This window comes from Sander lucioperca, chromosome 21 (genome assembly GCF_008315115.2).
Source record: "Sander lucioperca isolate FBNREF2018 chromosome 21, SLUC_FBN_1.2, whole genome shotgun sequence".
Classification (NCBI taxonomy): Eukaryota; Metazoa; Chordata; class Actinopteri; order Perciformes; family Percidae; genus Sander; species Sander lucioperca.
Genome location: NC_050193.1, coordinates 4753575 through 4778810, shown reverse-complemented (window position 1 = coordinate 4778810; position 25236 = coordinate 4753575). Strand labels below are relative to the sequence as shown.

The 25236-nt window shown below is 39.2% G+C and overlaps 4 protein-coding genes and 3 non-coding genes across 12 annotated transcripts in view; 2 read left to right on the top strand and 5 right to left on the bottom strand.

Annotated features, from left to right (window-relative positions):
* Positions 1 to 2235: 2235 nt before the first annotated feature.
* rps11 (ribosomal protein S11) lies at positions 2236 to 4817 on the bottom strand. 2 transcript variants are annotated; one of them, XM_031312260.2, is made up of 5 exons: positions 4702 to 4817; positions 4050 to 4190; positions 3734 to 3809; positions 2876 to 3005; positions 2236 to 2434 (listed from the first exon to the last, which is right to left on the bottom strand). In XM_031312260.2, exons 1-5 carry the CDS (start codon positions 4714 to 4716, stop codon positions 2311 to 2313), a joined length of 486 nt encoding a protein of 161 aa, XP_031168120.1. In that variant the 5' UTR covers positions 4717 to 4817; the 3' UTR covers positions 2236 to 2310. The 2 variants fall into 2 exon arrangements, with proteins under 2 accessions (XP_031168120.1, XP_031168119.1); XM_031312259.1 differs by having other exon boundaries at positions 4680 to 4724.
* LOC116059763 lies at positions 2532 to 2615 on the bottom strand. Its single transcript, XR_004107366.1, has one exon. It is a non-coding gene; the product is annotated as a small nucleolar RNA SNORD35 (small nucleolar RNA).
* LOC116059762 lies at positions 3143 to 3226 on the bottom strand. Its single transcript, XR_004107365.1, has one exon. It is a non-coding gene; the product is annotated as a small nucleolar RNA SNORD35 (small nucleolar RNA).
* LOC116059761 lies at positions 3896 to 3979 on the bottom strand. Its single transcript, XR_004107364.1, has one exon. It is a non-coding gene; the product is annotated as a small nucleolar RNA SNORD35 (small nucleolar RNA).
* A 1012-nt stretch (positions 4818 to 5829) lies between the features above and the next one.
* LOC116059287 (apoptosis regulator BAX) lies at positions 5830 to 8129 on the top strand. Its single transcript, XM_031312263.1, has 6 exons — positions 5830 to 5947; positions 6748 to 6796; positions 7138 to 7296; positions 7426 to 7561; positions 7698 to 7802; positions 7915 to 8129. Exons 1-6 carry the CDS (start codon positions 5845 to 5847, stop codon positions 8011 to 8013), a joined length of 651 nt encoding a protein of 216 aa, XP_031168123.1. The 5' UTR covers positions 5830 to 5844; the 3' UTR covers positions 8014 to 8129.
* Positions 8130 to 10426: 2297 nt separating this feature from the next.
* map3k14a (mitogen-activated protein kinase kinase kinase 14a) lies at positions 10427 to 23515 on the bottom strand. 5 transcript variants are annotated; one of them, XM_031312254.2, is made up of 16 exons: positions 23246 to 23515; positions 17249 to 17518; positions 17082 to 17160; positions 16737 to 16959; positions 15992 to 16363; positions 15774 to 15908; positions 15552 to 15681; positions 14999 to 15127; positions 13211 to 13315; positions 12954 to 13111; positions 12711 to 12861; positions 11892 to 12224; positions 11696 to 11805; positions 11222 to 11360; positions 11033 to 11133; positions 10427 to 10920 (listed from the first exon to the last, which is right to left on the bottom strand). In XM_031312254.2, the coding sequence occupies exons 2-16, from the start codon at positions 17502 to 17504 to the stop codon at positions 10759 to 10761; spliced, it is 2583 nt and encodes an 860-aa protein (XP_031168114.1). In that variant the 5' UTR covers positions 17505 to 17518; positions 23246 to 23515; the 3' UTR covers positions 10427 to 10758. The 5 variants fall into 5 exon arrangements, with proteins under 5 accessions (XP_031168114.1, XP_031168118.1, XP_031168115.1 ...); XM_031312258.2 differs by having other exon boundaries at positions 17249 to 17512; positions 23246 to 23385; XM_031312255.2 differs by lacking the exon at positions 23246 to 23515 and adding an exon at positions 19585 to 19828.
* pts (6-pyruvoyltetrahydropterin synthase) overlaps positions 16965 to 25236 on the top strand; it is a 13803-nt gene continuing 5531 nt past the window's right edge. The window contains exons 1-3 of the mRNA XM_031312261.2: positions 16965 to 16970; positions 21467 to 21473; positions 21914 to 21916. The gene's annotated coding sequence lies outside the window, so the exon portion shown is untranslated. The remainder of the gene's footprint in view (positions 16971 to 21466; positions 21474 to 21913; positions 21917 to 25236) is intronic.

Here is a 25236-nt window from a genome sequence, read left to right as displayed (position 1 = left end):
TGCTTACCCTGCTAATCATTAAATGATGGGACTGCTTACACGGCTTAGCTCACATTAACCACTTTCTCCTCTTCACGTCATCACCATATGGTCCACATTCACTGGAGCATTGGGAAAAAAAACATGTACAGCGTCATTATGGTAATGGTGACGCCTCTGCCATGGCACTCACCAGACAGAAGGCCAGGCTGGGTGGAGAATGGATGGAGGGGGTGGGGGGGGGTCACTGATTCCCATACAGAAAAGCTGCCATCTTCTCAGGCTGAAATAAGGACACATGCATGATGCATGATGACTCAGTTGATGCAGACAGGCCTTACATATTTGCATGTGTTTATTTAGATATCAGACACTGTTGAGCATCATCACGGCTGTAACTGTACAAAGGAAGGAGGTCATGTCTTCTTGTGGCCTCAGCATCATGGCTACATGACAGAGATTGATCCTGTTGTTTCTCTGATATTAATCCCTCCTCCTGTTCACCTAAATAGTTTCAGTAATTTCCCAGTTTGGGATAATAAAGTCCATCTATCGATGTAGACCACCATGTCTAGCAGACTATAATCAAGGATGGAGGACACACATTTAAATTGCTTCAAAGTTTCTGCTTCTGATATTAAATCAAACATGAGGGTTATGTTAAAAATCTAGATAACTCAGCTGATGAATAGGTTTCCAACATGTTCATGGTTGTAATAATACAGTAAAATCGTGCATTGTGCTCTTCTTTAGAACTAGGCAACATATTAGGCTTTCCAACATCTAGCCTACTTGTGTATCTTTATTTCACTCACACAGAGATGTTATTACTCTCAAATGTATTAAAGAAAAACCAGACTAGAAAAGGGATTTTAGGATAACAATTTTCCTCCTAATTATCCCAATGTACAGGTTAATGTAACATATGCTGGACATTTAATCATCCAATCACGTTCCTCATTGTAAAGTTAATTATATGGTCAGATACATAATCCTTAGTTATTGATTTATAGTATGTAAATGAGAAACTCTCTTCAAAACCCAGCTGTCAATAAATTAAGTCATATGATGAGATAATTATAGGCTACTACACAGGATTACATGTAATGTAGACGTTATCACAAATACTAGTACAAATATGTCTGACGTCCATCTATATCACTGTAGACACTTGCCAGATGAGCTTTTACTTCAAGTTCAAAAGGTTGGACGAAGTGGCTCCCCTGATGCCTCCATTGACATATATAAGATGCCTCACGTGTTGGCTATAATTCCACATCAAACAGTTATATGTCGCCATCTTCTGGACATATTACATTTGGGAAAAACAAGTTGTGAAACACCAGGAGGCGCTGTGGGTACACCCGGCAACCTCTAACAATTCGACGACATACACTCAATATTGTATGTGTACTAACTCGTAGTTTTGCTCCCAATTTAGCAAATTATATTAGGTGAAGAAACTAAATCAGCTTTAATGTCCAAGTAAGTGTGAAGACAATTTGACTCTGGCTTTTTGTGGCTCTACATACACAGAAATATACATATGGCCATACAACAAAGCCATAAACAATAAACATGTTGATACTATGTATAGATGTTTGTATATAAAGAAAAGTGTGTATACATATCCACCCACGGTTTCATTTTAACCCGACTACTCAGTGTATCAGGGCGGAATAAAGGGTGAAAGAGAGTCTGTATATACTTGCAAATTCAGGGTTTCGCTGTTTTGGTAATACCAGATTTGAACGGCTTTTGTAAATTTGTTGGTAGTAAGGTGTTGCATTTGTTAGACACTGACAGCAGCTCAAGGATAAACCAATTCATAGCTGCCACATCACAATCCAGGAGTAAAATTGTGTATGTCATGAGCATTTCTACCTTCAGATGTGGTTTAAAAATGGACATGACAACACTGAGACGGGCAATGATAAGCCTGTCTGCAGTCTTTTTCTGCTAAATTTGCCAATTGTACGTTGATTGTTATGCACCCAATAACAGGACAAATTCCGTGTATGTGAAAAGCTAGTTTGCCAATAAGCTTGATTCTAAGTTTCTCCAAGCATTTACACCAGATAAATTGCTGCCCTTTTTCAACAAGTCTGATTTATTTAAATCTCTAGATTTAAAATCACTAAGATTTATTTTTCTCAATGAGGTCATCCATAACCCATTGCCACAAAACTGGTAATATGCAGTATATCACCACATCTGTTTATGCACAAGCAAAAGACTGAATACACTTAAGAAAAATCCCATTTAAACAAGGTTTTCTTTATTTGACAGTAAAACAAGTTAGCAAACAGCAGCCTTCCTGTTCAGTCACACCTAAAACTTCTGGAACTGCTTCTTGGCTCCAGCAGCCTTTGTCACTTTGAGGACATTGAATCGCACGGTCTTGCTGAGCGGTCGGCACTCTCCGACAGTGACAATGTCTCCAACTGTGACGTCTCTGCAGAAAAACAAGAAAGATATTAACAGGAGGTTGGGGTACCTCTGTCCTACACAAAGCTGATAAAGATTAAGCCATGTTTGAGCAGGTGTACAGCCAAGCTGCATCAGTGTTTGCCAAAGGCAGTGTCGTCACAGCTTCTTGAGCTTGGAAGACCATCGTGAGAAAAACATCACTTGCAGCAAGTTATCTACTTTTATGGCTGGATAATCTCATTTAGGCAGACATAGAACAATTATGTTGTAGGGTAAGCGTAGGTTGTGTAGCTTTAAACATAATTGAAATAAACCCAGACATCAAATTTGGCTGGGGCGTACAAATTACTGCACCTTTTTCCAGATCTTAAGCATATACATTTCTTGTGAACTATCGTATAAGTTTGCCAAAACAATTTGACTGTTTGCAACAACTGTAGAAATCCTAAATTAAAAGCATGAGTACCTGAAGCAAGGTGACAGATGGACAGAGATGTTCTTGTGCCTCTTCTCAAAGCGGTTGTACTTGCGAATGTAATGCAGGTAGTCACGTCTGATAACGATGGTCCTCTGCATCTTCATTTTGGTCACCACACCTGTAGACCAGACACAAAAGGAATTGTAATATCACAGCAGTGTTGAACAGCATCATATGGGAATATTAAAATCACAGCAGTTTTTTCTATGGACATTGCAGTGAACCCTAATAATTTTCTTTTTATTGGATTGTCACTCCACTACATCAGTGTTGCCATTAGGCAGTGTCGTCAGAACCCAGAGGGCTTGGAAGACCATCGTGAGAAAAACATCATTTGCAGGTGTGACACGAAAAAGGTAGATCATATGAAGTTTGTAGTAAGTTACCCTGTATAGACACTGGTTCTGGCTTTGATTTCTTCACCAATCACCTGTACAAGGATATGTTATTTGCAGTCAGTTTTTTCTTTGTTAAATACAAGGTGAACAATTTCCCTGATGCACTAATACTCAGTGCCAGGGTGGACATTGTTACCCATGTAGTGCTGGAATTAAACCATTTTTCACTCACATTCAAGAATTGAAATTTAACTGCACACTTAATGTCAAAAGTAGCCAAAAACATTAAGTGTGCTACTGTTTTGCACCTTATATTTCTGTATTAAGTGTAAGATAATGTAAGTATCCTCCGTGTAGTTTTGTATACTTTTGATTATAGATAGGTTACTTGGTATGCCATTTTATAATACTGTATTAAGAGTGTGCTGTTTAAATGACCACGTCCTCTTGAAGCGTCCCAAACCAGTGGCAATAAGCTAGTAAGAATAGTGTAAAGTGTTAAACTTACCGGAGAGGATACGGCCACGAATGGAGACATTTCCAGTAAAGGGGCATTTCTTGTCAATGTAAGTGCCGTCAATAGCCTGGTGAAAACAATATATTGTTACATATTCCGTAACGTTAGCTATAAAAAAAATAAAATCATATGTTAAGTCATATTTAAACTATTGTGACTGCATCAGCATTGCCAAAAGGCATTATCGTCAGAACCCTCAAGGCTTGGAAGACCATCGTGAGAAAAACATCATTTGCAGCTAACCAAGATAATAAAAGCTTAGGTTTCCTACATCAGTTTGAATAATTTTCTAGACAATTCAAGTTACCTCTCTAGGGGTTTTGAAGCCCAGTCCCACACTCTTGTGGTAGCGGGGGAGCTTTTCCTTGACCTCCTTGCCACCATCAGCGACCAGAACACGCTTCTTGTTCTGGAAGATGGTGGGCTGTTTCTGATAGGCCCTCTCGGTCTGTGGAACAAGAAGATCAAGAAGTTAAGAGCGTGTAAATTAACTTCGCCATCTAGCTACACTTTCTACACTGGAAAGACACGTTTCGAGTACACCTCCCGGCCTCGCTAAGTTAACGTTAGCTTTCAGCTAGCTAATCAGCGACTTCCTCCTCTTATGAAAGACCAAAATCGCCCTTAGCTGAAATTACATGTTACATTATAGCGGGAAAGTTTGATGGGAATCGTTACCGTAACGGTAACGTTATATAAAAAGCAAGGTACTATTAAGAATTAAGTGGTAACACACTAAGCTAACCGAGTTAGCATCCCGGCTAGGTCAACGTTACACGAGGGTTTGCAGAACGGCAACAACAATTGTCATATAAATAAGCCTCAATGTGGTTTAAAACGGCTTATGGCCATGTATGAACATCATATAAAGGTACATACTTAACATGTCTTGCTAAATGTGTTTATTAAAAGTGTAAAAATAACGTTTTAAATTCACCACGCCGTTTTCCTGAACGTACTTGTGCATCCGCCATCTTTGCCTGCCGAGTCGTAAAGAGGCCTGAAGATGCGCGCGACGAACTGAAGACTACGAGACACAGGAAATGACGTTTACCAAAAGGCGAGGCTCCGGGCCCAAAAGATACACACGCACACTAAAGATTCTCTGAGTAAGTTAAATTGACTTATTGATCTCATTGTTTATTTATAATGAGATAAATAAGTTTCTATTTAATTTACTTTGATTGATGTAGGCTATTTTATTTTACATATGGAATATGATAAGAATGTCCATGATCTGCTGAATGTCGGGCTGTTAGCAATGTTTAATAAATAATAATAATAATAATAATAATAATAATAATAATAAATGCACTAATGTAATGAAGTGTAAAGGAGTGGGGGGACAGAAAGAATTGCTTTGAAGGTCATATACAGTAGATTAATTAGATTAATATTAGATTATGGTTGTATAATGTATGGATCAGCAGCAAGCACATCTCTCAAAAAGTTAGATACTATTCAATATCAGGGTTTGAGATTATACACTAGGTGCTTTTAAAAGAACTCCAACAGCATGCATTACAGATGGAAATGGGAGGAATGCTATTAGAATTGAAAAGGATACAACTATCACTGAGCTAATTAACAGAGCCATAATCAAGATCACCCAACACAAGACACTTTAAAACCGTGTTGGGAAAAGGAAAAGAATGGAAACAAAAAGCTTTGGATGGTTAGTGACACCGAAAGCAACAGAACTTGAAATAGATTAATTAAACTTTAGTTTAACAGCACTATTGCCAGTAATACCTCCTTGGATACTTCCTGATGCAACAGTAACATTATTAGAAAAAAAAAAAAGAACAAGGATAGGAAGCGTCAGAAATATGAGGAAGAAAGAAGGGATTTGATTCAAAACTTCATAAAGATAAAACTAGGCTAGTGTGTTAGATATTCTACAAAATAGCTCAAGAAATGAGTGTTATCGAGTACAAGCCTATTTCAGTATCTTAGACAAATACATATGATTGCAAATAGGCCTATGAGTTTATTTATATTTTTTAAGATTGTAGACCTAGCTGTTACCAGTTGGCGGCGGTAATACACCAAATCGTTGTTTGCCAACCGACAATAAACCTAAACAAAGAAGAATTAAGCACATGACACCAGAGCCCGTCTACGTTCTCTGCTTGTACGGAAGCGCTGTCAGAAAACCTGCAGAAAACAACAAGATGGCATCACACCCGGGAGGAGGCGATCAAGGTAATAGCTAGCATCAACAAAAGAAATTGACTGTGTCATTGTCGCCAACAGTGTGGTAGACACAGATAATACCACACTTTAACAATTAACTCTTGTTCTGTGGCTGTAGCTTGTTTGCTTGCTATCGGTAACATTAGCTGAACTGAGGTTAGCTAGATAGCTAACCTTAACGTTAGCCGTATGGTATGTTAGCTTGCATTTTCTCTGCGTTTAGGTAACCTTAACGTTAGCTTGGTTAGCAGATGGCTGTACAAGAGTGAGTTAGCAAATAATTGAACAAAACCGAAACAGATATCAGGAGACTAACGTTACGTCCTTTTAGACCGACAATGTCAAAGTCTCCTCGCTTTCTCCGGCTCGGTAACGTTAACGTTAGTCGTCCGATTTTATGTAGCTAGCCACAACATTCACTAACTTCGGTAAATTGACTTAGCCTAATGTTACAGTAAGTTAACAACTAACGTTAACAGACTGTGGACATTATGTACTATCTTTGTATACTGCAAATGACTTTCGCAAGGTTCTTTTATAGACGAACACAACTGATATAAAGAGTAAAGCACAGGTGTAGCAAATGGTCAACAAACTATAATGTTTTCTTATCCGTTATTTCAAGTGTGGCTAATCTAAGTAAACTCACTTCTAAGTGGGGCATCAGATTCAGATTGAAGTGACGGTAAACATACAGTTATACTAGCACACATACTTCAATTATTCACTTATTTGTTTCTAATATGAGATAACTGGTTGTAAAACGGTATCAGCATTTGGATGATTTAACACTGACCTTTGTCTTACAGGCATTACTAAAGACCAGATACTGGAAGTAGGAGCCGTTTTGTTAAAAGAGTGAGTATATACTATACAGTTGGGCTCCTCATTGATCTGTACAAGTAAAGCTGCAAAGATGAATCGATTAGTTATCAACTATTAAATTAATTGCCAAATATTTTGATAATTGATTCATCGATTTGTGTCATTTTTTATGAAAGAAGTAAGAAGAAGAAGTACAACATTATTTGATTCCCCGATTCTTAAATGTGAATATTTTCTAGTTTATTTACTACTATATGATAGTAAACTAAATATATTTAAGTTGTGGACAAAACAAGACATTTGAGGACTGCATATTGGGCTTTGTAAAACACTGATGACATTTTTCACCGTTTCACCACTGTCTCCCTGTGTAGTTTCATCTACGAGCGGGTTCAGCGGCATGGAGACGGCAATACTGAAGTGACCAGGGCACTGCTGGGTGGAGGAGAGCTGTGCGACCCAAACCACAAGAAGCTTGCCCAGTGCCTGCAGCAGATTGGAGATGAGCTGGATGGAAATGTAGAGCTCCAAAGGTGAGCTACCTGTCTGCGTGTCAGTTCCATCAAATTTCAGGCCTAAGGAATTTATGAATTACAAGGTTTTACTAGTAATAACTGTATAATTAGCCTGTATGTAATCGCTAAATGTTATTTTTTCCCCAGGATGATAAACGACTCTTCACTCAGTCCCACAAAAGACATGTTTATGAAAGTTGCCCTTGAGATCTTTTCAGATGGAAAATTCAACTGGGGCAGGGTGGTTGCACTGTTCTACTTTGCCTGTCGACTCGTCATCAAAGTGAGTTTAGCAGCTCTGTTGTATCTCACCTCATTATAACAACAAAACTAAGTTAGACACATCTGTATTATGGAATTATGATTGAATAACAAATACCTGCTCAAGTCTGAAACATCTCCCCTTCACACCTTCTCAGGCTCTTGTGACCAAAGTTCCTGATATCATCAGAACAATAATCAACTGGACCATGGAATACCTCCAAGAAAATGTGATCAACTGGATCAGGGAGCAAGGTGGCTGGGTAAGAAGCTAGCTAACAAATGCAGTTCAAACTCATTAATTAGTAATTGAGCTTCTGCTCCTGATTGCTTGTATGACACATGCTAATATTTGTGTCTGTTCATGACTTTTAGGAGGGTATTCGATCCCACTTTGGCACACCCACATGGCAGACGGTGGGAGTTTTCTTGGCCGGTGTTCTGACCACTGTTCTAGTCATTCGCAAGATGTGAGGGGTGAAGAGATGAAGAAGAAGAAGGATGCCTGTAGGAAATAGGGACTAGAACATGAAAGAGAACAGAAAGAAGTTATGGCAGAGTGAACAAGTTGAACAGGAATGAGCTTGTATTTGGACACGAAGAGCCACTCTTTGTTTCTGCCTCCCTTTCATTTCCCAGGATTGGGAGTTAGACTAAACGCACTATCGCTCCCATGATTCCTATGCCACTGAGGAAGTAAGCCCAAAGTGTGCGGGGGGTGGTGGTGGGGGGGGGTCGGGAGGGTGGAGGAGAGTTTGTCAGACTTGAACAGGGAATGCATTTTAAGTAATTTATTTTTTACTCGGTACAGACAATAACGTATAAAAAACATTTTGTTTTCTGTCCTAACAATAGATTGACTAAACATTTTTGTTTGTTTCTGTTTTCCATTATTTTGATTAAGTTTTATTTTTAGTTTCAATTGCTTTTCTGATCTTCCCACTCACTCTCTCTATCCATCTCACCATGGTGTTTGTATGCTAGAGAATCCATCTTCATATGTATTTATGAGTGTTAACTGCTGTAAATTATCTGCTGGCAATGAACGTGTTGAAGGGTCACATCCCATTGAGTTAAAGAGATATTTTTTACAAACAATTATTAGACTTACTGGGAAGATGATATAGACGAAGAGAAATGATGCCTCCAATAATATTTGGGCTTAAACAACCCAATCATTTCTCCCCTTGAATGCACAGCTCAACCTTATTTCAGTGGATAACACAAGTGCCACCTGTGTACAAAGTTGTTGCGAATTATGCAGTCGCATTAATCTAAATGTAACATTTAATCAAATGCTCCTCTTGGGCATTCCGACTTACCAACCTTAATGTGGCTCCCATTTGAAAAAATCCTGCCTGTTATTGTCTGTGTTGGGAATGTGAATGGAGCCACATCTCACAAACTGTCATTTCCCATAGTGTATGGAAGATATGTTATACTGCAGACACAGAAAGCCCTGGATTTCTCACAGGTGCTTACCTCACTTCACACATATTCAAAGTACTGTACGTTTACTTGAGATATTCAAACTACAAAATCTTATCTACACAGCAAATGACTTTTTATACATTCTTATTGTTTGTCAGTGCCTTGGTGTTTTTTTACTATGAAATCACTTTGATATTCTCAAATTTTTCACCTTTTTCTATCTCATTTGTAAAGCTGAAATTAGTTTCCAGTCCCCCTGAAAATCATTTTGCTGTGGTCTTTGTCTGTTTGTAATATGGAAAATAAACCTTTAAACTCTTGACTGTGGCTATGGATATGTATAATGTGGGTAGGAATGAGGATTATTTATATAATAAATTAATCTGATTATCAAATACCAGCTCGGTATTCTAATGTTAGAATTTAGCTTTAAGAACTGCTGTGACCTGGAGGTCAACTGGTAGAGCGTGCGCCCCAATGTAGGCTGAGTCCTTGGCAGCGGCCTGGTTTCGAATCTGACTGGCATACCTTTGTGTGTCATTCACTTTTCTCCCCCATTTCCTGTCATTCTCAATCTTTCATAAAGGCAGTTAAAAGCTCTAAAACAACTCCGTAAACTGCTGCAGCTCCACAGAGCCACTAGCATAGCTGTAGATTCTTAGTTTTGTCTAACTGTATTTGAGCAATAAATATGAAATGTGTCGTGAGGGAGGTACTGAAAGATATGATAGGATATAGACATTTGGTAATTTTGTGCTCAGCAAATTATGTGTCAGTCTGGCAGTTAACAAAGTTACTTTAGCCTGTAGGATGTTTTTTTGAGACTCTTAAGTGGACAGAATTCATAATATGAGGAGCATAAATCTACTCAGTAAATGTTATGGTTATCTGTTAGATTTGGATATTGCTTGTGCACAAGTGGAAAATCTGGCCCGATGACAGTGCTAGAGGAAAGGTCAGGGGTGGTCACCAAAACCACTGAGATTCAACCTCATAGTTTCATGAAAATCCTTTGCAAATGTTATGAAAATCCAGGCATTGCAGTCCTTTCAATGTAACTTCAAGTTAAGACAACTTTCGTTCAAGGGGATTATGAACCTCACGGTGGAAATAGAGGGAAGGTCAGAGGGTCATCAAATCATTACAAATGGTTCTCTGGGGACTATGGTTTTCTGTATTAAACATGACAATCTGACCAGAAGATGTCTTATTCTGGACAAAGGTCCAGCAGACTGAATTAGTGTTTAATAGCATCTATAACCTAGAAATAACAATTAAGTTTAACTAAATATAATGTTACTGGGAGACAGACTAAATCCTACATAAAGTAATTAAAATACAACAGAAATGTCTGTAGTCACTGTGTGGGTTTGTGAACTAATGAACCAATATTGTATTACAGACTGGATTGTGAATGAGGTGAATAAGTAAGATCAATAATGTATCATACACTGCATAGTTTCATATGCTGTTTAATGTCTCTATTTAAACATGCAATAAGAAAGGGTGCAACATGTAAATGTCACAGTGGTCAAAAAAGCTCAGTACTTTGAGTAATTAGCACTTGAAAGACAAAAAGCTACCCAACAGCCCCTCCCATTATGACATTTAAATCATAAGACACGTTTGTTAAAAAGGCAATTCTGGTAGATTTATTTTTTATTTGTTTCTCATGAAAGCATGGTCCTAAACATTGTGACAAATGAAAGGCAAATATTTGAAACAATTGCAACAGAAGGCCACAAGTACTGTAGGACAGTTAAGATGGACGCAGAGAGCTGTGTGGCTCTATCTCGTCTCCAGCACTCCGTCTCTGATCCTCCACCTCCAGGCAGAGCTGAAGTCTGGGGCAGGAACACAGTTCAGCTTAAGCCCGGAATCCTGCACCTCCTCATCGTGAGCAACCTGCTGGCCCTGCTGAGTTTCCAGGGTGAAAACCCTCTCAGAGATCTAAAAAGGAGAGACACACATAAAACAGATGTAATCTTGCTTTTTACAAACATTGAAACAGAACATTATTAGCTGTCTCTAAACTTGAGTGTGGGAAGCTGCTAGCCCTCACCTGATCACTGATTCCAGTGGCGATGTGGCCCACCTTCACCCGGCGCGTCTCTCTGATGCGAATGCTTCTCTTGTTGAAGTCTCTGATGCAGACATCCACCCCTGAGCCAATCACAGAGCAGAGAGATACACGTTACAGTTTGGTACTACATTAAATCGTTTAAGAGAGACCTTAATGTTTTTATCTCACCTTCAAAGCAACAGGGTGGTGGTAGCTGTGTGTGACTCAGCAAATCCATACTGGAAACCTGCACGTCTGGCTGACTGTTGTAGGAGAAGACACCAGAGCTAAAGTCGTCTCCTGGGCTCAGGGACCAGCGGCCCGAGTCCTATAATAATGGGTTAAAAAAGAGGAACACAAGCCAAACAGTGGGTCTGTTAATACTTTAGTCAAAATGGATGACAACTAATAAAGCTCTTTGTTTAAATGGATCCAATTTTGCAATTTCTTGAGTATTTGGACAGGTCAAATTGATCCATTTTTAGAAGCAAAATTCTTGTTCTGCGATGATTTTTTAAAGTTTACAACAATAAACACTTTCCAGAACTTGTTTCAAATGCCCCTTTTCTGGATGTCTGAGATAAATGATAAGTAAACAAGGGTTTAAGTTATCAATCCAAACAGTCATGACCTGAATGTACTCTATTGTGAATTTTGGGTTACCTTTTTGTCCAGTGGTTCCCATGTGGAATAAGGGTCGCTGCTAAGGCAAGACAAGAGCTGCTCCTGCATCTCAGCGGAGTGGAGCTGGGACAGACTGCTCAGGTAGAAATCTGCAAACGAGAAGGAAAACAATGAGTAGGGTCAAACATTTAACACAGGAAAGAAAGTAGAAGCAGAACATTGAGAGAAACCTCACCTCGCTCCAGTTTACGTAGCTCAAGTTCAGGCACAGTGGTGATCTTGTTGCCCCTCTTGTGGTTCGGCTCAGAGATCAGCGTTTGTGGACAGAAAAGTGAGTCTCGCTTTGACTCATTACAACCAGCCCTCTTATCTTCATCGCCATCATCATCATCATCATCCAGTTTCTCCGTCCTCCTCCCCGTGGTGATCACTTTCACAGACTCTTGATGGTCATCCTCATTCTCATAGTTAAAGCTGCTGTTGATAAGTTGTAGGGAGTCAGGAGGTTTGTTTGTGATATATAGTGGCTCTGTGTAGGGTCCCTTCACTGGGCTGGTGAGTCCTCCCACTGCAATCACACAAACACAATACATTAGGTCTTCAGAGACATGTAGAGGATGATGCATCGAGGGGGTCATTTCTTTTTGAAATTTTCTCCCCCTCACTTTTATAGTCTTAGGTTGATTTTCTTACTGCAGTTTCTCTTAACAATTGTCAACAACATTTTTCGGATTAAAAAGAAATCAATATTTTTATTTACAGTTATTATTGCCCTTAAAAGATATTGAACATCAGTCTAAGACAAGACAGTAAAGCACAGATCTCGTTTTTAGTAAAAATCCTAATGCAACATTATTTATCAGGTCTCTACAAAAGGAAAGTGGGGCTACAATACATTGTTTTATTTTTTGTTATACCGCCATTATTATTGAAACGCACAATAACCAATTCCACCGTCATTTGTTATTTGCTTAATTTATTTACCTGTGTATGTATGGCTGTGTGTATGGATGCACCGCTTGCATTGATATGAACACCGTACAGGTTTAGTTACCTTCTTTCAGAGCTCTGGCAGTTTTTACTTTGAGATCCGATGCTGATGCTCTCTTGGCTGGATCCTTCTGAAGTCCCGCCTTGATAACGTCAGCTGTGAGAGGGCTACAGTCAGGTGGGATCTCCCTCAGAGGCGGAGGCTCGTTAGCAATCTGTAACCATCACAAAGTCTGGTGTGAATACTGTGAAGAGTGGACTGCGCATCGGCGATGAAACAGCGGGGTGTGGTGTCTGTGAAGTATACCTTCAGGTAAAGTCTACAGGTGTAGTATCTTGTCCAAGGTTGACACGCATTGAGCATGTGCAGTAACATACAGCAGCTGCTCCACACATCTGCTTTGGCTCCGCGGGGTTCCCCTTTTACAATCTCAGGGGCCATGTGGGTCTCTGTGCCCTTCAGATCTGCATTGAATTATATTGGGAAAACAATGACTTAATACACCGAAGTGGATAAATGACCCATCTTCTGAAACGGAATCGCTAAAGTCGCACAGTATTTACCTTTGGACCCACTGAGGCTCTGTCCCTGATTGTTGAGCCTCTCTGCGTGTCCGAAGTCACACAGGAAGGTGTCTCTACCGTCCTCCGACAGCAACACATTGTCAGCTGTGGGAAGAAAGCAGAGTCATTAGCATTAGCACTGCTTTCCATGACTTGTGCAGTGTAGTTGTTGATGACATAATTAGAAACAGGGCAGCTGCACAGACGCAAAACAGTCGACAGACAAAGGAGCACAATAAGATGGAAAAATAACGTCACCAAGGGACAGCTGCTGTAGAAAACACTTTAATAAGGAATGAACGTGGAGTCTAGTAACAAACAGGTAGCAGATAAAGAGATTTGGCGTCACTGCTTTGCTTTTCCCTGACACATTACAGACACCAGGTGGCGCCTGAGCTGCAACAGCACAATCACGTTTGTCTTCCTGTTTAAGTCTATGTTTTGTTTCCTCTAACTTAGTTCTCTTTTCGTTTTTCTCTTTTTTTTATATACTTTATTTTCATCTTCTGTCTTTTTTCTGACTCTGTACTTAGTTCTCTCTCTCTTCTCTCGCTAACTACTTCCTGCTCCTCGTCCCATCCCCCCTCTCTGTTCGTTCTCCCTTTCCTTCTTGCTCTCCTGATTCTGTGCACACGCGCTGCCTCTGAAGAGCAGCGGTGAGTCACACTGTGGGAAATTCCCAGCCCGTCTTCTCTGTGGTAGTCTGGTTTCATAACACAGGTGCTGAGGATCAAATCTACTGTATATGTGACACTTGTGTTCCACACAACAGCTGCACACAAAGACACAAAATCCTCAGTTGAGAACTAAATCTGACTTATTCTCTCTGTATGTTTTTGTTTTCCGCTAGGTACCACAACAAGTAAAAGTCAAGCTGACACATTTAGTTTTACTGTTATTACTATTGTGCTAATTTGATCCGTACAATTACGGCTGTTAAAACTCATCTTAAAAGTGTTTATGGGCTGATGCCAATATCTGAGCTTTTTAAGTCTTTACATTCTTCATATTTCAGATAATTCGTCGCTCTAGAGTAGACTGTATAAAAAAAAACATTTACAAGATCAAGAAGGACACAAGATTATTACAATCCATTATTAACTTGTAGACAGTAAAGAGATAAACATTTAGTTTTCACCCATGTGTTTTTTGGGGAAAAAGTACCAAAATCTGCTTCTTGCTTTTGTTGCATTTCAGAAAATTTCATATACTGAAAATTACTCAAATACTTTAGATTGCTTAGTTCTTAAAACGATTAGAATAAACTAATGATGATGGTTAATCTGAGGTTAAACCCACTGGGTTCAGGACTAAATGAAATAACAGTACTACATTATGTCTTTTAATGTTTATCTTTAGAAAACTGTGGGAGGAATTTTTGTTATGACTTAGATATGTCAAGCATCAGTAACTATGTGGCTGAAGGATACACACTCAAGAGTTCAAATCAGTTTTCTTTATGACATCTTAACCATTCGTGTTTTTACTTTTTAGTATAACTCAGATTAGACTAGAACATTAGGTTTTTTTTTTGGTTTCTTTTTATATTTTTGGGCATTTCTGCCTTTATTGGATAGGAAAGCTGAGATATGAAAGGGGAGAGAGAGAGGGGGGGAAGACATGCAGGAAAACCGTCACAGGTCGGACTCGAACCCTGGACCTTCTGCGTCAATGAATAAACCTCTGCATATGTGCGCCTGCTCTACCAACTGAGCTAACCAGCCACGTGACTTGAACATTAGTTTAACTGAAAAAAAAATTGTCAAAATATCCCGTTGTATAACGTACCTTTAATGTCCAGATGCACCACTTTTTTCTTCCCCAAGTACTCCAGTGCGGTTAAGATTTGCGAGTGGTAGTGGAGACTTAGGTCCTCTGGCAGCCGCCCGCGCTCCGCTATCAGCTGGCCCACAGAGCCTGGAATAACAGATGAGGTCAGACCAGGATAAAGACTATGTCTTGTTAATATTTAGCCATTTACAGTGTCTGATTCAACTATTCCTTCTATTATGGCCTGGTATTTGATGACAAAGGAAAAGTGTGAAGTATGTCATTGTGTTTATCGAGCAGGCATCTCCCATCACAGTTGTTTGGTGTAATTTGGACCATAACACTTCAAGGAAGCTCAACAGTCATTTCCAGCGTCCCAGAACCACCCACTTCCACATCTCAACGCTAATCACATCCGTTTTTTTTCTTTAATCTTCATTATTCTCATGTGTTTGCGCTTAATTCATCACATATCACCCAACAATTTCCACCCTAACCCTCAATCTCAACATCAGCAGTGAGCACTGGCAGAATGTGATGCGTGTAAAAGGCAGAAGTGAGGCTTGTTTACCAGATTTGTGGTCCATGAAGAGTACAACATTAGGCCCCTCTCTGACCACTCCAAAGAGTTTCACCACACGAGGAGATCTGAGGGCACTCCACGCACCCACCTCCTCACTGATGAACCTCTTCAGGGCTATCTGTGAGAATAGGATGGAACAAAAGAGTGAACACACTTTAAAACTAGGCAGTGGGGGGAAAAAAACAAAGAGGGCAATATGCTCTGCGTTACCTTTTTGACAGCAAATTTGAAGCCTGTGTTGACATCTTGAGCACTGTGTACTTCACCATAGGAGCCCTCCTTGATAAACTGTGAGAGGACATACTCCCTCCCTTCCTTGTATTCAGAGTCCACAGGCTGGATTTTCTGATAGAATAAGAGAGAATAAGTTATTGTGGTTGAACATCATTTTAAACCGAGACAGAAAGTAGACTTAAAACAGAACGTACTTCATTGTAAAAGATTATTCCCTCAGTGCTGACAGAGTCAGCTGCTGAGAGGTCATCTTCCTCTTCTCTTACATCCCTCTCCACATCTTTGAAAAAGGGCAATGCGTAGCACCGATCCCCCTGACTGACGCTGCCCCTGAGGCCAGCAAGAGCCAGTGAACAGTCTCCCAGATTGCTGAGGGAGTCTGAGTCGCTGTCCTGCCCATAGGAATGGAGACTGGAGACGGTGTCCCAGTTTAGAGGAGAGCAGCTTGAGCCTGTGTTGTAGATCTGTCGTCTGTAGAGAGAAGGCCCTCTGCCCTGCTCTTCTGAGCTTTCAATGCTGCTACAGCAAGAAGTACTGATGTCGCTTCTCCCTCCAAGAGATGACTCCTTCAGGACACAAGCAAAAAGCATGGCTGATCAGAATCCATGGTGTTTACATTCTCAGGTGAGTTTGCTCAGGGGCTGAACGTTCAAGGCCATGAGAGGCAGCTTTGTCTGAATTCGGTGATTCACTTCCACAACACAGGAAGGCAAATGTTTGCATGGGAATGTCTAGAGGACGAGCCTCCGACTGCTAAAGAATGTGGCAAATTATCATTGAAGATGATTCACAAGGAAAACACTTCTTTCTCCTTTTTTTTCTTTTCTACTTTTTTTCTTTTAAGCATACAAGAGTATACAATGTACCAACCTACTTCTCAATGGCAGTTTCAATAGCTTTTTCATATGTAACACTCAATGAGATGTGAAGGCTTCTTACCAGGATCTGAACCAGAGAACTTCCACTCTCCTGTTCAGGCACTCCAGAGGGCATTCGATGCCTGTGTCGCTGCTTCTCCTTCTTCTTCTCCAGTTTTTTCTTGCACTTGCGCTTCTGTCTCTTCCTGATCTTCTTTCTTGGAGTGAGCTGTGCCGATGAGCTGCTCGGCTCCTGGATTGAGGCTGTGGTTGGGCACGCCACATTGTTGTGCTCTGAGGAAATACTGAAGCAGAAGTATGGCAACGATGTAAATTCCAGACACGGCATTAAATAATTCAGTATAGCGTCTTTAAACAAGCATGAAGTGTAAAATGCAGAGGCAATGTTGTCAAGGTAATGTCGTACCTGCTGGTGAAGCAGTTCGGGGTGGGAACAAAGCGGTCAAAGCAGGATGTACACAACTCTTGGGAGTCCTGGGTTTCACCTGAAGAGAGCACAGTGTTAATGTTACACTCTCTGTCCAAGCACAGTTATTTGATTTGTATTTCTTTTAATCATAAAGACATAATTACATTCAGCTTGGGCAATGAAGGTTGAGGTCTTCCGTGGCATTTCTCCCACTTGCTCTGCAGTCCCATATGTCAGGACACGGTTAATCAAAGGGTTGAAACCGGTTGAAAAGTCCATTTTGCTGCTCTTCCCCTCCTCTTCCTCCTCCTCTGCCTCCTGGTCTGCAGCTGAGCAGGGTGAGTACGACCCCTTTAGCTCAGCTTGGGATGACCCAGAGAAGGGTGCTGTTGAGTTAAAAATCCTTTGCCTCACCGCCATTTCATCTGCTGGATCTGGAGAGAGAGAGAACATCATAAGCAACAGATAGACCAAGTGCTTTCTCTACAATCGTACAAATGGCACACATTAATGTCAAAAAGTTTGTAATTATAACTTATCATATACGTCAGAACCTCTATTCAGCTCTTTTTGGAAATCTTGTCGTTATTTTTTGTAAACTCTGAATGCCATTGTGTTTCAGAGTAAAAAAACTGATCAAACAAGTTTGCTGAACACATGCTGGCTGTGTTTCATTTGTAAGAGTTTATAATAATAATAATAATAATAATAATAATAATAATAGGGCTGCAAATCATCTGCTGATTATTTTCCTCGATTAATCCTTTTGACTATAAAAATGCCCTTTTCCCACAGCCCACGTGGGCATCTTCAAATGTCATGTTTTGTCGGGCCAACAGTCCAAAACCCAAAGATACTCAGTGGACTATCTTATATCACAAAGGAAACCATCAGATCTTTACATTTGAGATACTGGAACACGCAAACGTTTGGCATTTTTGTTTGAAAATGATTTGATTATCAAAATTCTGTCAGTCAACTAATCGATTAATCGACTAGTCACTGCAGCTGTAGTTTAGAATATTTTAAACAGTATTTTACAGTGGAAGTGCAATGGCAATACATTTGTCTCCCTTACGAACAGCACTTTCAATTGATTATCACATTAAAACTAATTCAGTTGAACATTTAGTTACATGTAAGCCAACACAATGTTAATGCATCGTGTCTATACAGTAAATCACATGGTTGGCCAATGACTGACCTTTAAAGATGCTGTAAAGTTCGTGCTTCCGAAAACTACTTCCCCATAACGTAATGCAGGACTTTTTACTATCTCTGCTACTGCTAATGTGAGAGTGATGGTGCCTAAAAAGAGGAAAATATAGACATCCAAATATGTCTCTTTTTTCCAAAAAGGTCTGCTGACTTTTATATTTTTTAGTTTGTTTGATTCTTAATTTAATTGTTTAGTTTTAAGGAGATAAAACCACCACCAGAAAAAAAAAAATGTTATTGCCAGGATCACCCGTTGTAATCAAGCAAAGCAGAAGAGCTCATATACTTGACTCAACTTAGTTACTAAGATGTTTACTATTGTCAACAGAAATATGCACACACCCCAATGAAACAATGACCGGCTTTGTACTGTGGGTGAGTACATATTAATCTGCTGCTTTATAGCTTGTTATAGAGTTTTACATATTTGACTGTGTCAAGTAGGTTCAGGAGGATCATGATGATCACTTGAACTGAAACTTTGAAAGTTTGCGGTGGGCAGATGAGACAGGAAACTCAACCCTGGCCTTGTTTTGACAGTTGCAACTGTGTCGTTAAATGCAAGTACTCTGTTTCACTCTGAGGAACTAAACTACAGCACATTAGGCCAGGCTGAATTTCCAATAAAGATTTGCACAATTGACTGCAGATGGTTTGGAGGTTATAATCATCAAAACATGTATGACTGTAAAATCAGCACACTTAGACACACTCCTTTCATCTCAGCACTGGTTATATGTATTAAATGCAGTTTTAAAAGGCCCAAACTAGGACTACAGTCATCATGTTGTATCAGTGTGTCGATTACACTTAACTACAGCTTCTCCTTGTCACTCAGCTTTTGACTCTTTCTGCATGTACAGGTATTCTTGATTGAGGTTGACCTTGATAAATCCTGGTATTTAGACTAAAACAATCGCATGGCTGCCAAAACATTTTCCCAGTAAGTTCTGCACATTCTTGCTCTTGACAATACTAACACAGTACTACTACAAGTAATAGTAAAGACAAACTGACATTAAACTGTAGTCAAATTTCAATGAAAGCTTATGAGTAGTGTCATTACCTTGTGTGCCGACTTCATGCACTGCAAGATTATCTAGAACAAAGCAATTCAACTGTCACTTCCTTCTTAAGACGCTGCCGGTGCTCTGAAAGCCAGGCGTGACACCACACCCCAATGAATTTACGTGGAAAGGAAATAGAGAAAAAGCCACTGCAATAAACACAACCACAAAAACAACTCTGTGTATGTGTGAGGCAGAGGGGCGTGTAGACGTACCAACAGATGCCAATCTGAGCTGCTATCTCTCTCCTGGGTATCTGCTCTGAATAATCCGTCATCCACATTAGTAAAAGGTGTGTTTGTCTGCCTTGTCCTTCATGATTCTCAGTAACGTCTCTGCTCAGTCCCTGCCACTCTGCTTGATGCTGGCTCTCAGCCAACCAGGGGAGGAGCTGGCTGACAATGACTTATGGGAAATGCATCTCCACTTCTCCATATTCCCCCCTCCCTCAGCTCCCTCCAACAGGGCTGGCTTATTTGCTCTTCCCTCTGACTAGATTAAGGGATAACATGTTTGGTTATGCTTTTGATGATCAACTGTGAACTTTGGACAGTTAAAAAGCAGAACATTAGCTCTCTGTAGCCTACGCCTGTCAATATATACTCTAAGAAGAATGAATAATGGATGTGATTTAAAAGCAGAATGTGGACAAATACGATGTTTTATAATTAGGGCTAAAACATCAGTCTGTGCATGTTGTTAAAAGAGTTTCTGACCTTCTGTACAGACATACAATACTAAATAAAATGCAAAGAGTTGTGCTCTGACATCGTAATGACCATGTACCCTGTAGTCAGCTAATTTATATAATCTGTCACATGTCATGTCACACCCCCACATACTCTCCACTATATAAACTTCAAACAACAGAGTTTTCTTTACACAGCAACATTCTGATATGTGATATTATGAGGATCTTGTGGAAAATATTTGCCACCAAGAGAATTTGATAGAATTCGGAGCAAGCGTGTGAGCTGTCACATGAAATACCAGGCGTCTTCGTCTATCATCTATCTGACATAATCTCACTTGCTTTTTTTTCAGCAGCATAACAACTTACTCATATAAAAACCACCACAGAACACAGGAAATTCAGAATACCACTGAAGAGGCTCCGCCATTAACCAAGAACACAAAGCTAAATGCAAGTTGCTCACTTGGAAACACGTTGCTGTCATGGCAACAATAACTTAAAGAAGATAAAAGAGGGTAAACTGATTGTAACAATTACAGAATTAGGATTAGGCAGTTAGGGGTTAGTTTTGGCTATTTTCATAGCGACCGGGGAAACAAAGTCTAAAAAAACCCATGTTGCATATTTGTAACAGCAGTGACTCTATTTAAATCAACAGAACCAGACCTGGATAGTGAGTATGAGCAGCAAGACTCAACATGGCTGCTGAGCACAGGATAGAAAAAGGCCTCAAGTCTCAAACTTCATCAAAAGATAAGGCACATAAAACTGAGAAATGCAGTTAGGGATGCAGCGTTCTAGATCTAAAACCATTTGTCGATCGACAGAAAGTTAATCTGAATCTTTTAGTCCTCTATATTAGTAAACCGAATATTTTGTTGGTCTGACAAAAAAAAGACATTTTCAAGACGTCACCCTGGGCTGTGGGAAATTGTTATGAGCATTTTTTGCTATTTGCTGGCATTCTAATGTCAAAACCAAATGATGAATTTGAAAAATAATAGGTAGATCAATCAATAATGACCAAAATCATTAGTTGCAGTTCTAGTTTGGTCTATAAAATATCAGAAAATAGTAAATAAAATGCCCATTTACAATTTCCTTAAGCTGTTTTTAGGAATTCAAAGTTATTCCATTTAAAATGACATACAACAGAGAAAAGTTGCAATCCTCACAATTGAGAAACTGGAATGAATGTTTGTCATTTCTCCAGTGTCAACAGGAACTGAATTCTAAACTTCACACACACAGATAGGAGTTATTATGGGCTGTTGCATTGGATTACATGAGATTGTACAGATGTACCTAAACAGTACAGTAAGTACACAATAACCATACATCTCAAATACGAAGTGTTAATTGTAATCTAGATTTGCAGAGAAATCCTGAGCTAAACTCCACAGACAGCTAGTGGCTATATTGAGCCGACTTTTGCTGTACACCCACACAGATTAATGAAATTCCAAAGCCTTTAGTAAGGACAGGGAAAAGGGACTCAACCTGAAGTTGGCCACAGGAAACACACAGCCAAGAATTCTTCAGGGAAACGCCGGCTGCTTCTCAGGAAAATGTCCTAGTCCTAGACTACATATGTCCAGAGCTCCTAAGAAACCATCTGCATGCCATGACTTAAAGTTCTCCACACTTCTCTGTTTCTCTTCTAACAACTTCCCTCTTTACTGTTACTTCTCTATTAACTATAATGAAGAAAACTTTCTGTTAATACTTTGTCCTCCGTTTTCTGCAAATTTTCATCATCATCAGATGATGAGCCTCATCATGTTCTGTACATCAATTGTGGGTATTTGAAAATGATAATTTCCCTTGACAATACAGATACGAAGATGTAGGCTGTTATTTGCAAACATATCACAGTTGTGTTCATGTTTTCTTTGTTTTATATCAGTGTGAACTGAATATTTTGGGGTTTTGTCAGACAAAAGACATCAACTTGAACTTATAATGCAATTATAATGCACATTTTCACTATTTTCTGACAGTTTATAATAAAAAAAGGGTTAATTGATTAATCTGCAGATTAATTGATAATGAAAATAATCCTAAATTGTCAACATACAAATTTGAAAATTCATCAAAAGCATGAATCACCTACAGTTTGACTATTGTGAATTCCAGGATATTATTCCAAATAGCATTTTCTGATACTGAGGAAAGATCCAAAACACATAAACTGAACAAGCAGACTTAAAATCCACATAACATTAAGTTTCAGGAAGCTGTGCTATACACTGTGGTATAGTTTAATTCCAGCGTGTATAACTTGATATCTGGCTTTGTGTGTATGATATACTATGTTATTATATTACATGTTAACTAACAGCTATGTAGTAAACTCTGCTTTAGTGTAGAAGTGCACAAGAGTGGCCCCCTACTTTGTAGTAAATGAGCTGTCTTACAATGTCCTTTCTGCACTTCATTTTTATTTTTTCATGGCAAAGTAGAAAGGACAGCCCAGGGCTGCTAAACTATATGCAGGGTGGAAAAGTTGCAGGACTTGGACTCAACATACATGTCAGCGGTGACAAATGTATAATGGCTTAATGTTTAATATATCAATCAATCAGAAAAGAGCTGATAATTGCATGACATTTATCAATATTGCCCAACATGAAATATGCATAAAACTACTCTTTTGGGGACTTCTAGGTAAAGTAAGTTAGTAAAGTTAGATTGTTATCCATGAAAGCTAATAGGCCATAAGCCTTTCATAACATAACAAACACAAGCGTCCAACAACAGTAGTGGCACTGGAAAAAGTACAAGCTGGAGTACAACAGTTGTTTTAATCATAAACATCTGGCGGTTTCAACATGCGTTTTGAACAAGTTTGGTGACATGTACGTTAACGTTACTGCCAAGCTTGTAACACCAGCCTACCTTTTACTGTGCCGACCTTTGTTGTGTTTAGCTATTGTCACAAACAAAATATAATCATAGAAATATACCCTATGTCTCGCTCTCAGTGTACTAACTAATAACTTCCTGCTAGCCACATACACCGCCATTTCACATCAAACTTTGTCCGTTTTTGCCATTCGTTAAGAGGTCGGAACTTTTCAAATAAGACATCGTTGGCTTAAAAGAGAGCAGGGAAGACTGAGGTCATAAAACATGGTAAACTATTTATTTCACGATAAATGTAAGGTAGATGTTTCACTTACCGATCTTCCAATTAGTAGGCGTCGGCCGATGGCGATCAGTGTTGAGCTAAAATAATCATTTCCGGTTTTCATTTCAGAGTAACTATAGCTAGCTATAGCTATGTTCGTAATGTAACAATAATGGTATCCACAATACCATGATACAAATCTATTTTGGCTATTGCGATTATTCATTGATTGTTCTGATGATATATTAGTGCGCTATTAAAATGTTTGCATTTTTGGTAAGTGACAGAACTTTGTGCTTTTAATTTGAAGCTGAAATTTCCGTATTTCCTGTAAGCGCCTGTTTATGGGTACATCCTAAATCGGATCCGCTAGAAGGATCGACGTAGTTAGTTTTAGGCATGAGGCGTGGCGATTGGTTAGGATTATGGTAATAATACCAAGGTACGCCAATCAACGGCAGAATAAGGCGGGCCACGAGGCACGTCCTTTGACGTCGACACGTCTAGCAGTTCCGATCTAGCATCTACCCTATACTAATTGCTGTTAGCTTGAGCCTCTTTGACTAAGTAGTTACAGGAACAGTGCACTTCTAAGCAGTTCTACAAACTACTCTCCCCCAAAACCGGTTTTGCCATTCGCACTGGCCAAGTGGCCATAGGAACTGGTAGGAGGGGTAAATTGTCTGAATGCCAGTGTAGACCTTTTGTGATGATAACACAAACATTTCACAAGAATGTCAACAGGTGTGATTAGATGGTTGTGTGAACACAAAAGACCTTTTGTTATTATAACACAGCCATCTAACCACCACAATATTTTGTTATGATACCACAGCCATTTAAATTGCTGCTGCTCTTTTTAATCAAGCAGGTAGGCCTACCTTCATGTGTGCATGTGCAAATAACTGTAGTAACCCACTTTTCTATTAAATATTTTATTTATATCAAAGTAAAACACAACACAGCAAACTTTAGAGTACAAAGATAAACTTAAGATATGTTTACAAAAGTAGAATGCATGCTAAACAGTGAAGTTAATACAATATTAAAAAGATGCGGAAAAGGGAAAGACTCTGCCCTGAAGTAGGAGCTGAAAGAGTTACATGAACTGCAGTCAGAGGAATTTAATAATCCCCAAATTGGTCCAGTCGGAACACAAGAAAAAAGGGTTCTAGGAACGTTATATGTTCTAGGAACTTCCAAAATCCCTCCGGTCGGAAAGGGACTTTGGTCTCTTATTTACAAACATGATTTCTCTCCTCATTTGTATCTCATTTGGAATAACAGAGACATATTATTGAAAAACAAATCCTTATTTTTCCAGAGTTGGTTTAACAATAATATTCTATTTGTCAAACAGTTATTCAATGCAGATGGTCTTCTATGAATTACTTTGAACTCTTGTCCTTCTATAACATCCCTGTCACCCCAAAAGAGTTTGTTATTGTAATGGATGCCATTCCAAAAGGTGTGATGATGTTATTTAGAGGTAACACTGAACGACTTCTTTCTCCTTGTCTGTTGTCATTGAATGACACAATAATAGGGAAAATATGTCTTTTATCGAGCCCTTCAATCCGAAACAGAGAAGGATCAGATCCCTCTTTCAAAAGGACATTGTCACCATCCCATATGTTATCCATTACTGGGGAAGATTTGTTTCAAATGTCTGGTGGAAATAAGTTTGGACCTCCCCTTCAAGATTCCCTTTAAACTTCTCCATCGGTGCTATCCAGCAAAGCATTATTTGCAAAGACTAAAATATGACGTTGACATTGACTACTCTTTCTGTGGAGTTGATCGTGAAACAACCATACACTTAGCTGTCTTTATACTGTCACTTTTTGGAAAGACTTTGCCCAATATATCTGCTGTAACATTTCTGTCAATTTTTCTCTGCTGTACAATCACGTGCTGTGTAGTTTTTATGATGTCTGCATTCTAGAACAAAAACAGTAATTATATCATCAATCTTTTTGTCATCTTGGCAAAATTTCACATTCACTAAAGTAAATTCTGTAACAGAAAACCTCTATTTAAAAT

Bases quoted from the DNA above. Each gene is read 5' to 3' on its own strand.
- map3k14a (XM_031312254.2), bottom strand. From the start codon at position 17,504: ATGGCGGTGAGGCAAAGGATTTTTAACTCAACAGCACCCTTCTCTGGG. The intron at 16,960-17,081 runs GTACGACATTAC...CTTCTGCTTCAG, and splicing joins CCGAACTGCTTCACCAGCAG to TATTTCCTCAGAGCACAACA. The intron at 11,361-11,695 runs GTAACCCAAAAT...CCATTATTATAG, and splicing joins GGGAACCACTGGACAAAAAG to GACTCGGGCCGCTGGTCCCT.
- LOC116059287 (XM_031312263.1), top strand. From the start codon at position 5,845: ATGACACCAGAGCCCGTCTACGTTCTCTGCTTGTACGGAAGCGCTGTC. The intron at 7,297-7,425 runs GTGAGCTACCTG...TTTTTTCCCCAG, and splicing joins GGAAATGTAGAGCTCCAAAG to GATGATAAACGACTCTTCAC. The intron at 7,803-7,914 runs GTAAGAAGCTAG...CATGACTTTTAG, and splicing joins TCAGGGAGCAAGGTGGCTGG to GAGGGTATTCGATCCCACTT.
- rps11 (XM_031312259.1), bottom strand. From the start codon at position 4,709: ATGCACAAGTACGTTCAGGAAAACGGCGTG. The intron at 3,006-3,733 runs GTAAGTTTAACA...TCTGGTCTACAG, and splicing joins TCGTGGCCGTATCCTCTCCG to GTGTGGTGACCAAAATGAAG. The intron at 2,435-2,875 runs GTACTCATGCTT...GTTTTTCTGCAG, and splicing joins CATCTGTCACCTTGCTTCAG to AGACGTCACAGTTGGAGACA.